This window comes from Ovis aries, chromosome 3, assembly GCF_016772045.2.
Source record: "Ovis aries strain OAR_USU_Benz2616 breed Rambouillet chromosome 3, ARS-UI_Ramb_v3.0, whole genome shotgun sequence".
NCBI classification, from domain to species: Eukaryota; Metazoa; Chordata; class Mammalia; order Artiodactyla; family Bovidae; genus Ovis; species Ovis aries.
In genome coordinates, this window is record NC_056056.1 from 205,446,900 (window position 1) to 205,463,332 (window position 16,433).

The following is a 16,433-nucleotide window of genomic DNA, read 5'->3' on the forward strand; positions in this document are numbered from 1 at the left end:
TCATACCTAGAAGACCACATGTTTTCCATAGGAATTTCACCTGTCCCTCAACAATGGCTGTGGGCTGCCTTTGGGCTAAAAGCCAAGCAAACAAACACATTAAAAACAGAAACAAAAGCATTTTCCCATGTGCCAGCCTCATTCTCTCCCTAACCTGCCTGCTTTTTTTCACTCTCCTAAACATCAAGCAATCGTTTTTAAAATCTTGTTCTTAAGTGTTAGCTGTTATTATTCCATTAAGAACATAGTCATGTAGAAAGGAAACTCCCATAATGTCCCATTTCAATAGCTGTTCATTTCTTCTCTGAGCCCATTGCCAACACCAGCTGTCGGTCTGTCTCTCACCAACATTTCTTTCTTTCTCTTTTTTAATCAGCAGCCATATGTGGGTGGTTTTCAACTGTACAGCTCTTCCTGTCTCGGTATGTGTAACTACAGAGCTCCTGCTCTCTTATGTGTGTCTCCTTGATACCCCATATGAATGAGTGTAAACCAAGATCCAGGCCTTCCCTGATGGTTTAGTGGTCAAGACTCTGCAGTTCTACTGCAGGGGGACATGGGTTCAATTCCTGGTCAGGGAACTAAGATCTCACATGCACAAAGCACTTCCAAAATATATATTTTTTAAAGAGCATGTAAACCAGATTCACAGAATTAGCTGACCTTAGACACAGGTGAAGAGGACAACCTGTGTCATTATTAAGACACCCAGAGCAGCCTGAACTGGGAACACTCAGTCCCCAGCCTCTGTGCTGAGAATCGTGGGAACTTACCCACAAACCCATCATCCCTGCTCCACTTCCAAGTATCCCTTCTTTGCTTCAGCAAGAAACAATGCTGAAGGAACAGACAGTCAGTTGAGATCTATAGTATTTTGATTGCTAAAGGCAACAGTTGCTTTCTCTCACTTTTTCTGCAGAAAAACTGGTCTTCATTCCCCCCTAATGAGGGGATGGTGGGATGTGTCTTGGGTCAGTTGGGTGTGGACATAAGAACTCCCATCCTTGCAAAGAACATTGTGTTCCTGGGTCTGATGATATTGAAACATTAATTACCCATAAAGCAGAGCTTTCTTCTACAATGTCTGAAGACGTGACCTACGCAACACTCACGTTTCAGGATTTTGTTTCAGCAGGAAATAATCAGGATAGAAATAACCTAAGAAAAAGAGGTAAGAGTTCAGAGATGGCAAGATGTGATCTTGGGGGATGGACAGGTGTTAGATACCCTGAGGTGCTGGCTTTGACATTGATGCTGTTTGAGAGGTCTGCTGTGGAATTTTCAAAATGGAGACAAAGTTGGAGAAATTTTTGGTACAGTGGTGTGCTCTACATTGAGGAGGACATGTGTGGCTTCCAGGACTTTTTAAAATTGGGAGATATTGCTGTGTGTCACCAAGCTCTGTGTTATAATGAATTATTTCAGCTGAAGATGCGAGAGATTGAGTTTGGGGACTGAGATTTCTTTTTATAAATGTAGTCCTTGATATTTATACCTCGTGAGAGATGCCAAGGGAAATATCCTTTTAGAGTCCAGTTTGGAAACTTCTAAACTAGAGAAATCGGAGGGATTTTTTTTTTTTTTTTTGTAGAGTTATCTGAACTTTATCTGAAAAGATAAACTGGAGGATGAGTGAGGTAAAAATAGACAAGAGCTTGCTTCTGTCTTATAAGTACTTACAAATTTTTCAAAGGGAAGTTAAATTAGTATAATTAGACTAATTAGTATAATTAGTCATGCTGAATCAATATTGATATGTGTGTAGTATTTTATATACATGATATCATGCCTTCATCAAACTAAAATTATGAAAGAAATGGGACAATAGTAGTACTTTCTCTGAAGTATTAATGAGAAAACTGAGCTGAAAAACATTAAATGACTTAACCAAATTCATGCAATTGTTACATGGTAGAGTTGAGACTCAGTTCTTATCCTCTGCTCATTCTCTTGTACCAAATTGAAAGAAATAGCTGTTTCTGTGATCAGGAATCCAATTTAATGAATCAGACTACATTCTTTACCTTCAGGAATCTGCTGATAGTTTAGGACAGTTTGTTGTCCTGAGTCATCCACAACTTTCTCCTGCTTTTTAGATTTGTTTTTATTTTAAGCATGCATGTGTATATAAGTGTATGTGTGGTTTTGGGGATGAGATACAAAAAGATGGTAGGATAGACTTTGCATGTGTCTAATAAAGGTGGTTATGCATTTCTGTTTTGTTGTTAAAAAAATATCTAATACTTGAGAAAAAGGGAGTGGTGAATATGGTGCATATGTCAGGGCACCTGGAGATTGCATTAATCTATCTGAGACACTAAGCTAGATGCCCCTAGATCCAGAATTAAGGAATAGGAAGGTGAGGGAAGTATAAAAACTATATATATAATATATATACATACATATACATATATATACATACAGATATATAGGTAAGTTATTACATTTTGAAGAGTTATCCTCTGGCTTTGTGGTCTGTTCTGCTGTTGGTAGGTTATCTTGTATATTCACTCATTCTCTCACTCAGTATCACTTCATTATCTACTAGGTGAAAAATAGTATGCAGAGTAGATATAAGCAGATTTCACAAAACACCTGCCTTGTGGAGGTTTGCGGTTCTAAGGGTTTCTTCCATTGTCTAAATCATCCAGGGAATTTTCCACAATATCTCATTCATGAATTCAGTCATCTTGAAGAAGAAATATGTGTGGTGATGTAAAACAAAAACCTCAAAATTAGGAGACTCTTAAAGCAACGGAGGATGGTGGAGAAAAAAAATGGAGAAGAACTGTGGTGGGGCCCTTGTTTTGTATCATTTTAGATATTTTGGAGATAGAGGATTTGAAGCAGCAAGAGAGAAATTTTAATACCTGGATGGTTGTTAAGTAGGAGAAGTAAACAACTCAATGTGTGACAACAACAAGGCAGTTCTGTTTGCTAATCTTTGTGTTGGCTTTTTCCAGGGTATCCAGCTCCATCCTCTATATGGCGTCAGGCTGCCCTGGGTCTGCTAACTCTTTGTTTGATGCTGCTGATTGGGCTGGTGACCTTGGGAATTATGTGTAAGTGTGCTTGCATCAAACTCAGGGCAGGGGATTAGGAAATATAGCTGTAAACTATATAAATTTAGGTTAGATTATATTTATATGGTGGGTGCTAGCATCATAAGCCCCCTAATACTTTCTGCCACCTCAGCTGTCTCTCGTTCTCTATATATCTAAGATAAACCTGAAAAAGATGTACTTCATTGTTACGAGGATTTTGCCCTGAATACATGGTTTTCTCTTGACAAACTAGACTATGAAGACGATTTTTGTTTTTTTATTCTTTTTCCTAAGAGTTGAAATAAAAAGGCATCAGTTGTGTTTTTCCATGATACCTGGATTATTAGAGACTACCAATAAGTATTAAACCTAAGCAATATTTCTGTGTTAAGAGAATTATCTACAGCTGTCATAAGGAATGGAAGGATATATATGAGTTTGTCTTCTGTCTTGGAGTTTTGCAGATGTCCAGCGAAATTAACTCAGATTCAGACAAACTGACTCAACTCCAGCAAATCACCCACCAACAGCAGGACAATTTATCCCAGCAGCTGAGTGAGTACAGGAACTTTCCTGTGGAGGAGGAGTTTCTCAAATCACAAATCTCCAGTCTATTGAACAGGCAGGGACAAATGGCCATCAAACTCTGTCAAGAACTAATCATTCACACTTCAGGTAACCAGGATTTGCTGACCAGTCAGATCAAATCTGTTGCTCTGGTTTAGATTGATGATGTGCACCACATCAGAATATGAGAGAGTATTACCAATGACTTCTAATGATGCGACCATAAATTTACAGAAGATAGTTTTTCTTTTTTTTGTTTTTTTAAACATGGAGCTGGATTTGGGAAACATCTTGGGATGATATCAATCAGATATTTCAGCTCCTCATTTTATGAACTATTTTTAGGTGATCTTGTTGTTATAAGGAATTTAAAAATATAGCTGGTATTTCTGAGGCCAGAAGACTGAGTCCTGAAAAGAGTATTTCAGTCACCACTGTCCCAACACATAATCTTGGGTGACTACTTCCGGGGGCTCCTAAAGCGATTTGTTTTTAGTGTGCTGGTTTTGAAACCCTATTATCAATTTGAATGATTTATTTTCCAGGTCCCAGTCTCTTCAGAGTTGTTGAGTTTGTGTTACTGGGTGTAATTTCTTTTTCAGACCACAAATGCAATCCTTGTCCTAAGACCTGGAAATGGTACCAAACCAACTGCTATTATTTTGCAATAAATGAGGAAAAAACCTGGCCTAACAGTAGAAAAAACTGCATGGACAAGAACTCCACGCTGGTGAAGATAAACAGCCTAGAAGAAAAGGTCAGGTTGAATCTCCTTCCCTGGTTAGAGAAATTATTCATGTATTTGAAAATAAATAGAATTCCTGAGTCACACGGTAGGAATTCAGTGCATTTTGAGTAAGAATTGGACTTCCCTGGTAGCTCAGGGGTAAAGAATATGCCTGCAATGCAGGAGACCCCCAGTTAATTCCTGGGTTGGGAAGATTCCCTGGATAATGGAATGGCAACCCACTCCAGTATTCTGGCCTGGAGAATTCCAGGTCACAAAAGAATCAGACACAACTGAGGGTCTCAAAGAGGGACACGACTGAGTAACTTTCACTTTCACTTTTCACGTGAATCTGATGAATGGTCCCATCTCTCTTCCTCCAGCAAACAGGAATGTGCCCCTCACAGAACTTTTTCCTGTTTTCTCTTTCAGGATTTTCTGAGGTCACAACCATTACCCAAGTTTCCTTTCTTCTGGTTGGGACTATCTTGGGACCCATCTGGCAGAAGTTGGCTTTGGGAGGATAGCTCTAGACCCTCTCCATCCTTGTAAGTCTCTAACTGTTGGGGAAAGAAACAAGCAAAAGATATTAAAAATGGAACATAAAGAAAATAAATGTGAATTATAAGAATTATACATCTAGATACAAAACAGTACAACCTCCGACAAAAGAGAGCTTCATTAATACAGATGGAAATGAGGAGGATCTCACTTCGTGTGTGAGATAAATTCATGGCAGGACACTGAATTCCGTCTATTAGTTTAAGCTTATTTCTCTATTTAACAAACACAAGTAATACTTATGATGTTCAAAGTATTATTATCCCTATGATAAAAGCACTGTTATATTCCCATTTTATAGATTTAAAAATTGTCATAGAGTAAACAGAAGTGTATACATCGCAAGTAAGATTTAGTGAGCTAAGCCTTCAAGCAAGAAAAGAATATTATAGTGTAGGGCAGATCATTTGAATAAAAGCAGTCTGGGGCACATGGAAGATTTAGACATGGTCATCATTTTCTGATGACATTACTTAAGAGTTATCATCAAATCTTTAGCAGAAGAACTAGGAACCAACATCAGAGCTACATCTATGTTGTCATTCATTTCCTCTAACCTCTGTTTTATTCTTTTTTCACTCCCCACGTATATATAAATATATACAAAATGATACTTGTGCACAGTAAAATGTAACATATTTTTATACAGATTGTGATTGTATTTTTCTGTTTTTCTTCAGTTCTAGAGTAAAGGAATTCTAGTTCTTTTAATATATACTCTGCATTGGGTAGTTTCTATCATGTTATGGAGAGAATAGAAATTCTCAACTCCTGGTTTAAGTTTACTTCTTAAATAGTTCTATCTGAGATCATGAGTAATTGGAAATTTTTAAAAACTCAAATATGAGTCCAAAAGTCCGCTATACACATCTGTGTCTTTTTTGCTGTCTTGCATACAGGGTCATCATTGGCATCTTTCTAAATTCCATATATATGTGTTAGTATACTGTATTGGTGTTTTTCTTTCTGGCTTACTTCACTCTGTATAATTGGCTCCAGTTTCATCCATCTCATCCAAACTGATTCAAATGCAGTCTATGTCCGATGCAGGATACAGCATGCTTGGGGCTGGTGCACAGGGATGACCCAGAGGGATATTGTGGGGAGGGAGGTGGAAAGTGGGTTCATGTTTGGGATCGCATGTACACCCGTGGTGGATTCATGTCAATGTATGGCAAAACCAATACAGTATTGTAAAGTAAAATAAAGTAAAAATAAAAATTAAAAAAAACCAAAAAAACAAAAAACAAATATGCAAGCTTTAGGGATTTTGATGGTTGCTGGCCACAGAAGTCTTTCAACATTCACACAGATGAGTTTCACTGTCAGGGAAGCTAAAAACTGAATTGTGATTGTTTCAAATGTAATATTTGTAGCTAATTTAAAATTGATTCTCTTTTTCAGATTTAGTGCTAATGAATATGCTCAGATCAATGAATCCAAGGGATGTGCCTATTTTCAAAATGGGAATATTTATATATCCTGCTGCAGTGCTGAAATTTCTTGGATTTGTGAGAAGACAGCTGCATTAGTGAAGATTGAAGACTTGGATTAATATGCTTCCTCCAAGATGTAAGGGACTTATTATTAAGGTGATATGAGGAAGGAAAGAGCTTTACTATTAAAGGGGAAAAAAAGAGATTAAATGGTGACTGTCTGTATATTTAAACCATCAGGCAACAGGCAAATAAACTTGCTACACAGAACACATTCCACATCATTGTCTGATGTCTTCTGATCTGATGTTCTTGTTATTTCATCTCAAGGTCACTGGAAACCTATAGGAATAGCTGTCCTATGACCATCTTCAATCTCAGACTCATTTCACTGAATTTCCTTTCTCTCAAATAACAGACTTTCCTTGCTTTGTTGTTAAATATGCCCAAGTGAACAGGGGCAATGTTGAGATGACCCAGAGGGATGGTACTGGGAGGGAGGAGGGAGAGGGGTTCAGGATGGGGTACATGTGTATACCTGTGGCGGATTCATGTTGATGTATGGCAAAACCAATACAATATTGTAAAGTAATTAACCTCCAATTAAAATAAATTATATTTAAAAAATATTTAACAGCCAGAACTGAGACAGACCACAGCAGTGGAACAAGGTCCAGGAAACCCTGTTGTGACAGTTGCTGGATCATGTAGAAATCTGGTGGATCCTGGAGAAGGGGTATATGGGCTTCCTGGGTGGCTCAATGGTAAAGAATCCAGCTGCCAATGCAGAAGATACAGTTTCTATCCCTGGGTCAGAGAGATTCCCTGGAGAAAGAAATGGCAATCCACTCCAGTATTCTTGCCTCATAGTTCAAGTAAACAGGTTTACTATTCTCATATAGGACTGAAATGGAAGTCTCATATACACAGATTTAAAAAGCAACTTTATCATTCTTTTTAAAAGTAGCCTATTGTCACTGTCATTCCCAGAAAGATAAAATTATTCACTGAAGGTCAAAAACGCTGCACTTGACCCCCATACACTGGGTTTTTCTTTATTCTCATGGGAAAGCTCGTTTCTTCTATTGTTCCTCTCCAGAGAAATATCTGCTATTAATAATTTTGATATCTTTGTTGGCTATTTTGTTCACAGAAAGAGGTTACAGTTCTTTTCCTTGAAATCTTGTGTCTTTTAATTTTTATTTCATGGACTCTCTTTCATATTCACTAAAAATGACTATTTTTGTCTCCGACCTTGGAGTGACTATGAAATTTGATCAGATTCTATTGCTCATAGTCTTCTCCCTGCTGCCCTGCTATCATCATGTTATCCCTGGCAGCCTCTATAGCGTAGGGGTAAATCCAAAGGTCTTCTTGAGGATATATTAGCTTCTTGTGTCAGAATAGTTTATCCTTCATTGATTTTTATGATAGGTTGGCATATGAGACACAGCGTATCTCAAGAATCTCAACCAGTCTCTCTCTCTCTGTCTACTATCTCTTTTTCTCCTGCCCTGGTTAGAACTCCTGGGAGCTATCTCACACACACACACACACACACACACACACACACACACACACACACACTGCCTTGGGAGAGCCCAATTTTGTATTTATTTTGGATAACTCTTTCCTCATTGAATAATTACATGATTTCCAAATCTGTCTTCACACCAGATTTATGTGGAGAGTCCCCTTAAAACTTTACATTTATTGATTTATTTGTTTCTCACAATAACCCTAGGGCTTCCTGGGTGCCACTAGCAGTAAAGAACCTGTCTGCCAACACAGGAGATGAGGATTTGATCCCTGGGTCTGGAAGATCCCCTGGAGTTGGCAATGGCAATCCACTCCAGTATTTTTGTCTGGGAAAATCCATAGACAGAGGAGCCTGATGGGCAGCAGTCCATGGGGTTGCAGAAGAGTCAGACACAACTCAGCAACTAAATAACAACAACTCAGTGAAGGAAGTATCCCATGCAGAAATTGTTTTTTGGAAAATGTTTGACATAACTTAGTCTATTCATTGATCTTGTTTGGATGAGCTGTCATTATCTTTGCAGAACTTTTCTTCAACATTTCCTCCATAATTTTGTCAATTACAGTTTAGGTTTTCCTGCTCTGGTAGCAACTCTTACGTATTTTTCTACTCCTGGGCTCCAGGAGGCTATGATTCTACTTATCTGTCTCTTCAGTTTTATGGTGTGGTGATTTACCCTGTGACCTCAGTTCTCTGATGGAGAAAGGTTGCTTATTTTTAGCTTTTTTTTTTTTTTTAAACTTGTTGGGTGAATGGGCATGATCATGTCTAGACTCCTTACATGTCAGACTAAAAACCACAAATATGTCATTTATTGTGTATCTTGAAAGATAAAGGCAAAAGGAGAAGTGGGGAGCAAAGGATGAGATGGTTAGATAGCATCACTGACTCAGTGAACATCAATTTGTGCAAACTCTGGGAAACAGTGAAGGACAGAGGAGCCTGGTATGCTACAGTCCATGGGGTTGCAAAGAGTCGGACATGACTGAGCGACTGAACAACAACTACTGTTTCTGTGATTAGAGCATGCTCATTGATTGACTGGCTGGATAATTAATAAGTAAGTGAATACAGTAAGAGTTAAGTAAAAAGAAGCAGCTAGAGTCATATATGAAAACATGTTTTTATTCCCTTAAAAATATAAAATGAATCCAGAAAATAATCACTTTAGCTTTTTTATTTCTTTCTAAACATGTAGGATTCCTTAGCAAATAGTCTCTAAAATTCTGAGATTTCTATGTAGAAAATTTAATGCAACAACACTGGATAAAGGTGAAAGTTCATCCATACAACACAGTTGAGGATTAGGCCTCAGCTAATCCTATAGGGAGGAGAAGGCAATGGCACCCCACTCCAGTACTCTTGCCTGGACAATCCCATGGACGGAGGAGCCTGGTGGGCTGCAGCCGATGGGGTCGCTAAGAGTTGGACATGACTAAGCGACTTCATTTTCACTTTTCACTTTCATGCACTGGAGAAGGAAATGGAAACCCACTCCAGTGTTCTTGCCTGAAGAATCCCAGGGACAGGGGAGCCTGGTGGGCTTCTGCCGGGAGCCAGCGTGAGGAATCCCGCCCATGGCAATGGTCATGAGGAAGGAAGCCAAACAAAACACAAAGGCATGATCTAGCTTCAGGGGTTCCCCCTGAGTTTTCCTGAACATCTACCCCCAAAAAATCAGAGTTAGCCTGATTTTATTGTTCTGTGCTTTCCACTCTTCTGACACTCTCTGGAAAGAGTTAACTCAGGGCTTTAGTTAACAGTCTCCTTCAAGAGGAGTGTCTCAGCTCATACCCCTCTGATGGCTCTCTAACTTGCCTGACAGTTAGAGACTTTTACAATCTGTGGTTTGTTTACAGCCCCTCAACCACAAGAGGCAAAAAGCTTAAAGCATCTTAAGATACAGAGGGTTTTCTAAAGAGCTATGCACTCATCTCACACGCTAGTAAAGTAATGCTCAAAATTCTCCAAGCCAGGCTTCAGCAATACGTGAACCGTGAACTTCCAGATGTTCAAGCTGGTTTTAGAAAAGGCAGAGGAACCGAGATCAAATTGCCAACATCCGATGGATCATCGAAAAAGCAAGAGAGTTTCAGAAAACATCGATTTCTGCTTTATTGACTATGCCAAAGCCTTTGATTGTGTGGATCACAATAAACTGTGGAAAATTCTGAAAAGATGGGAATACCAGATCACCTAACCTGCCTCTTGAGAAATCTGTATGCAGGTCAGGAAGCAACAGTTAGAACTGGACATGGAACAACAGACTGGTTCCAAATAGGAAAAGGAGTACATCAAGGCTGTATATTGTCACCCTGCTCTTTTAACTTATATGCAGAGTAAGTCATGAGAAATGCTGGACTGGAAGAAGCACAAGCTGGAATCAAGATTGCCGGGAGAAATATCAATAACCTCAGATATGCAGATGACATCACCCTTATGGCAGAAAATGAAGAGGAACTAAAAGCCTCTTGATGAAAGTGAAAGAGGAGAGTGAAAAAGTTGGCTTAAAGCTCAACATTCAGAAAACGAAGATCATGGCATCCGGTCCCATCACTTCATGGGAAATAGATGGGAAACAGTGGAAACAGTGTCAGACTTCATTTTGGGGGGCTCCAAAATCACTACAGATGGTGATTGCAGCCATGAAATTAAAAGATGCTTACTTCTTGGAAGGAAAGTTATGATCAACCTACACAGCATATTCAAAACAGAGACATTACTTTGCCGACTAAGGTCCATCTAGTCAAGGCTATGGTTTTTCCAGTAGTCATGAATGGATGTAAGAGTTGGACTGTGAAGAAGGCTGAGTGCTAAAGAATTGATGCTTTTGAACTGTGGTGTCGGAGAAGACTCTTGAGAGTCCCTTGGACTGCAGGAAACCAGTCCATTCTGAAGGAGATAAGCCCTGGGAATTCCTTGGAAGGGATGATGCTGGCGCTGGAACTCTAGTACTTTGGCCACCTCATGCGAAGAGTTGACTCATTGGAGAAGACTTTGATGCTGGGAGGGATTTGGCTCAGGAGGAGAAGGGGATGACCGAGGATGAAATGGCTGGATGGCATCACTGACTCTGAGTGAACTCCAGCAGTTGGTGATGGACAGGGAGGCCTGGCGTGCTGCGATTCATGGGGTCGCAAAGAGTTGGACATGACTGAGCAACTGAACTGAACAGAACTGAAAAATCATATTGGTGATGGGTTTTCACTGTTGACTCAATGACTGCTGCCAGGCCTCCATATTCTTTATCTTTTAGGCACCTGAAGGATATTAATCAATGTAATTGGGATATAGAAATAGGAATATAGTAGTTTTGATGTTAGCAACACTAGACTTTTGAGTTAATTACTTTTCTTTTGTTATAAATCACTGTACTCCTTCTACTTGTTGTAAATTGTTGTATCTTTGCTGTGTAAGAATGTAACTTTATTTAGTGCTTTCTGAGAGTGGCACCAGACTTTGGGAAGAACAACATAAATAAGTCTTCTGGTTGACAAACCCTTATCAGAAAAAAGGCTATAAAATGCTAATTGGCTCTCTGGCCAGAAGATGATGTAAATCACCTAAGACTTGCGTATACAACTAGGTATGCAGAGAGAAAAGCCTGGTTATGATAAGAGGCAGGGCTGCTGATGCTGCATAATTTTATATTATCCTTTGATGTCTATGTACAAAAAAAGGTATAAAAGGCCCTTCTGAACAACAGGGGAGGGGCCAGTCGCTGGACTGGTTTCCCCCGTGTCTTCTCTTTACTCTATTTTCTGGCTGAATTCCCATCTGGGGCGTGGAGGCTCACCATGTATACTTACTTGCCCTGGCTTCTAAGATCCACATGAGAGGGAGCCCAAGATGGGGCACCCCCCGCTATTCAAGAGGATGCCAGTGGCCTAACGTAGATGGTGCAAGCTCCTTGTCTGGACCTTTATTGGCTTTCCACATAAACCAAGTCATTCAGCCTCTTTTCTCCACTAAATTTTCCTACTACACTGTTTCTTCCTAATCTAATCTTGTATCTCTAAGTAAATAAATAAATAAGCTTTCCTTGCCTTTGCTGTCCACGCTTCAAATTCCCTGGATCCACTGGGGCTGGACCCTGGCAGGCTTCCATCTGTGGGGTCACACAGAGTCAGACACGACTGAAGTGATGCAGCAGGAGCAGCAATCCTATAGGGAACTCTGGAGCTAGGCTGGTCCTTCAAATTTGCATCTCTGGAGGTCAGAAGTCTGAACCTTTATACCCCCCACCTGTTACCTTGTCCACTCATTTGATGTAGGCTGTCCCTGAGAAGGGTGACTCACTTTAGCAGACAGCAATTCCAAGAAAAAGACTCAGTAGAGAATTCAGTTGCCAACATTCTCAGTAGCTTGGGAAATACATCAGTCTTGATGGGAGAATCTTGGTAGCAAACCAGAGTACTTGCTATACGCTGTACAAAGTACTTGCTATACTCACTGCTTGATTTGCTTGATTAGTATGTGACTTTCCTTTACCAGCCCCTCCAGTGTTCTATTCAGTCTCTTTTCTTGGTGAAACTCACAAAAAGTTAGTGGGACTAACTACACTTCCAATCATTGCAATCTGTCCTGAAACCGCAACTAATCTTCATCATCTTCCTATCCCACTACAATTCTAGTTCCATGACCATTGACAACACCTTGAACCAGACTAGACGTTTCATCTGATAGGGTGACCAAGGTACTCATCACTAAGGGGTCTAAGCCCCTGGATATAATACCCCATTTCTACTGAACTTACCTATTTGCTGTCAAAACTTAATAGGGAACTATCAAGAGATATCTAGTGGATCAGCTTGGGGTCAAATATATGCTTCACTTCCTGTCTTAGACAACCGCCCTACATTCTCCTGATAACCAGGTTTAATGAGCCCTGTTAGGACTGTGACTCATTCTCTTTCCTGCAGGGCTCCTGGCATAAGAAGTCCAGAGGAGCAGACATAGCTTAAAATTTAATGAGATTCTCATCATGTTGCCTGAGAAAAGAGTTTGCACTCAGGAAACCAGAGCTTCTGACAAATCCTAAAATGGTGAGGACATAAGCACAAATTCCCCTTTTACTAGCATAATCATGCATTTCAGAAAAGGAAATAATCAGACCTTTCAGAAAATACTAATCTCTGGCTCTGAACCTATACTAATGCCAGGAGACCCATAACATCATTGTGACCCACCAGACAGAGTAAGAGCTTAGGGAGGTCAGGTGATCAGTGGAGTTTTAGTTTAGTTTAGTTTAGTTTTAGTTTAGGTCCATCTCATTGCGGGCCCAGTGTTTCTCCAAACACTGGTTTGTGGTTATTTTCAATTTCCAGAATGCACAATTGGAATAGATCAGCTGGCAGAATTCCCCCTTACCAGGCATTTGGTCCTGTTCAAACATCCATAAGACCCATACTGAAAGGTCTTTGATACTTGGTCATATTTGGTCTTGTCTAAAACCATTTGGCATGAACCAAATATGTTCATGGGCTTTTTGGATAGATCATCTGGTAAAGAATCCATTTGCAATGCAAGAGACCTCAGTTCCATTCCTGGATCCAGAAGTTCCTCTGGAGAAGGGATAGTTTACCCACTCCAGTATTCATGGGCTTTCCTGGTAAAGGATCCACCCACAATATGGGAGACCTGGGTTTGATCCCTGGGTTAGGAAGATCCCCTGGAGGAGGGCATGGAAACCCACTCCAGTGTTCTTGTCTGGAGACTCCCCAAGGACAGAGGAGCCTGGTGGGCTACACATGGGGTCACAAAGACTTGGACATGACTAAGCACATGAAAAGAAGAGAAGCGAAAAACAAAGGAGAAAAGGAAAGATATAAGCATCTGAATGCAGAGTTCCAAAGAATAGCAAGAAGAGATAAGAAAGCCTTCTTCCAGCGATCAATGCAAAGAAAGAGAGGGAAAGAACAGAATGGGGAAGACTAGAGATCTCTTCAAGAAAATTAGAGATACCAAGGGAACACTTCATGCAAAGATGGGCTTGATAAAGGACAGAAATGGTATGGACCTAACAGAAGCAGAAGATATTAAGAAGAGGTGGCAAGAATACACAGAAGAACTGTACAAAAAAGAGCTTCACGACCCGGATAATCACAATGGTGTGATCACTCATCTAGAGCCAGACATTCTGGAATGTGAAGTCAAGTGGGCCTTAGAAAGCATCACTACGAACAAAGCTAGTGGAGGTGATGGAATTCCAGTTCAAATCCTGAAAGATGATGCTGTGAAACTGCTGCACTCAATATGCCAGCAAATTTGGAAAACTCGGCAGTGGCCACAGGACTGGAAAAGGTTAGTTTTCATTCTAATTCCAAAGAAAGGCAATGCCAAAGAATGCTCAAACTACTGCATAATTGCAATCATCTCACATGCTAGTAAAGTAATGCTCAAAATTCTCCAAGCCAGGCTTCAGGAATACATGAACTGTGAACTTCCTGATGTTCAAGCCGGTTTTAGAAAAGGCAGAGGAACCAGAGATCAAATTGCCAACATCTGCTGGATCATGGAAAAAGCAAGAGAGTTCCAGAAAAACATCGATTTCTGCTTTTTTGACTATGCCAAAGCCTTTGATTGTGTGGATCACAATAAACTGTGGAAAATTCTGAGATAGATGGGAATACCAGACCACCTGACCTGCCTCTTGAGAAATCTGTATGCAGGTCAGGAAGCAACAGTCAGAACTGGGCATGGAACAACAGACTGGTTCCAAATAGGAAAAGGAGTACATCAAGGCTGTATATTGTCACCCTGCTCTTTTAACTTATATGCAGAGTACATCATGAGAAACGCTGGACTGGAAGAAACACAAGCTGGAATCAAGATTGACGGGAGAAATATCAATAACCTCAGATATGCAGATGACATCACCCTTATGGCAGAAAGTGAAGAGGAACCAAAAAGCCTCTTGATGAAAGTGAAAGAGGAGAGTGAAAAAGTTGGCTTAAAGCTCAACATTCAGAAAACGAAGATCATGGCATCTGGTCCCATCACTTCATGGCAAATAGATGGGGAAACAGTGGAAACAGTGTCAGACTTTATTTTTAGGGGCTCCAAAATCACTGCAGATGGTGAGTGCAGCCATAAAATTAAAAGACACTTACTCCTTGGAAGGAAAGTTATGACCAACCTAGATAGCATATTCAAAAGCAGAGATATTACTTTGCCGACTAAGGTCCACCTAGTCAAGGCTATGGTTTTTCCAGTAGTCATGTATGAATGTGAGAGTTGGACTGTGAAGAAGGTTGAGCGCTGAAGAATTGATGCGTTTGAACTGTGGTGTTGGAGAAGACTCTTGAGAGTCCCTTGGACTGCAAGGAGATCCAACCAGTCCATTCTGAAGGAGATCAACCCTGGGATTTCTTTGGAAGGAATGATGCTAAAGCTGAAATTCCCGTACTTTGGCCACCTCATGTGAAAAGTTGACTCATTGTAAAAGACTTTGATGCTGGGAAGGATTGGGGGCAGGAGGAGAAGGGGACGACCGAGGATGAGATGTCTGGATGGCATCACTGACTCGATGGACGTGAGTTTGAGTGAACTCTGGGAGTTGGTGATGGACAGGGAGGCCTGGCGTGCTGTGATTCATGGGGTCGCAAAAAGTCGGACACGACTGAGTGACTGAACTGAACTGAAGCACAGCACAGCACAAATGTAGTCATGGACATTTTGGATAGGAGGAAAATGTCAAGAAACTTTTGGCATGGACCAAATGTCTCATGGACCTTTTGTCAAGGATCCAAAGTCTGCTAATCTCCTAACCTGCAAAGCTATTTCTGGGACTTTTGGTATACTGACCATAGCCATCAATATGCATGCTCCCTGGTATGGTTTTATTCTAGATCCCTTAGTATATTTTTTGTTATTAGGGAAACTAGGCATTCCGTGGCCCTTTTAGGCTATCCTGTACCTGGGTATCAGGGTGTAGAGGTGAGGCTTTTCTTTTTTTTTTTTTTTTTTAATTATCCATCTATTTGTATGGGCTCTCAGTCACCTCACATGGGATCCTCATTATATCATGCGGGATCTTTCCTGGCAGTGCACGGACTATCTAGTTTTGGTACGTGGGCTTCTCTCTAGCTGTGGTGCATGGCTCCAGAGCATGCAGGTTCAGTAGCTGTGGTGCGTGGGCTTAATTGTTCTACAGCATGTGGAATGGGTGGCTTAATGGTGAAGAATCCATCTGCAATACAGGAGACGCAGGTTAGAGCCCCTGGAGGAGGAAATGGCAATCCACTTCAATATTCTTGCCTGGGAAATTCCCATGGACAGAGGCGCCTGGCAGGCTACAGTTCGTGGGGTTGTAAAAGAGTCAGACGTGACTTTGGCAACTAAACAAATGTGGGGTTTTAGTTCTCTGACCAGGTATTGAACTCATGTCACCTGTGTTGGAAGGTGGATTCTTAAACACTGGACTACCAGGGAAGTCCTGGGGTAGGGCTTTTGCTCTCCCTCTCTCTGCACATGTGTGATCTGCCAGCTAAGCAAATCTATTAAGACCCTTGCCAAGACACATACAGAATATCTATGCCAAATCACTGCTGTACACT

At 40.6% G+C, this 16,433-nt stretch overlaps 1 protein-coding gene across 2 annotated transcripts; it reads left to right on the forward strand.

The window, feature by feature from the left end:
• The first annotated feature begins 854 nt into the window (after window positions 1-854).
• Window positions 855-6,605, forward strand: CLEC12B (C-type lectin domain family 12 member B). Of its 2 annotated transcripts, none has more exons than XM_004006879.6 (6): window positions 855-1,171; window positions 2,964-3,062; window positions 3,501-3,719; window positions 4,214-4,368; window positions 4,771-4,886; window positions 6,304-6,605. In XM_004006879.6, the coding sequence occupies exons 1-6, from the start codon at window positions 961-963 to the stop codon at window positions 6,452-6,454; spliced, it is 951 nt and encodes a 316-aa protein (XP_004006928.4). In that variant the 5' UTR covers window positions 855-960; the 3' UTR covers window positions 6,455-6,605. The 2 variants fall into 2 exon arrangements, with proteins under 2 accessions (XP_004006928.4, XP_042103486.1); XM_042247552.2 differs by having other exon boundaries at window positions 858-1,171; window positions 3,501-3,599.
• Window positions 6,606-16,433: the final 9,828 nt, after the last annotated feature.

Coding starts and splice junctions, on each gene's coding strand:
- CLEC12B (XM_004006879.6), top strand. CDS start 961: ATGTGTCTTGGGTCAGTTGGGTGTGGACATAAGAACTCCCATCCTTGC. Junction 1,172..2,963: donor AAATAACCTAAGAAAAAGAG/GTAAGAGTTCAG, acceptor GGCTTTTTCCAG/GGTATCCAGCTCCATCCTCT. Junction 4,369..4,770: donor TAAACAGCCTAGAAGAAAAG/GTCAGGTTGAAT, acceptor TTTCTCTTTCAG/GATTTTCTGAGGTCACAACC.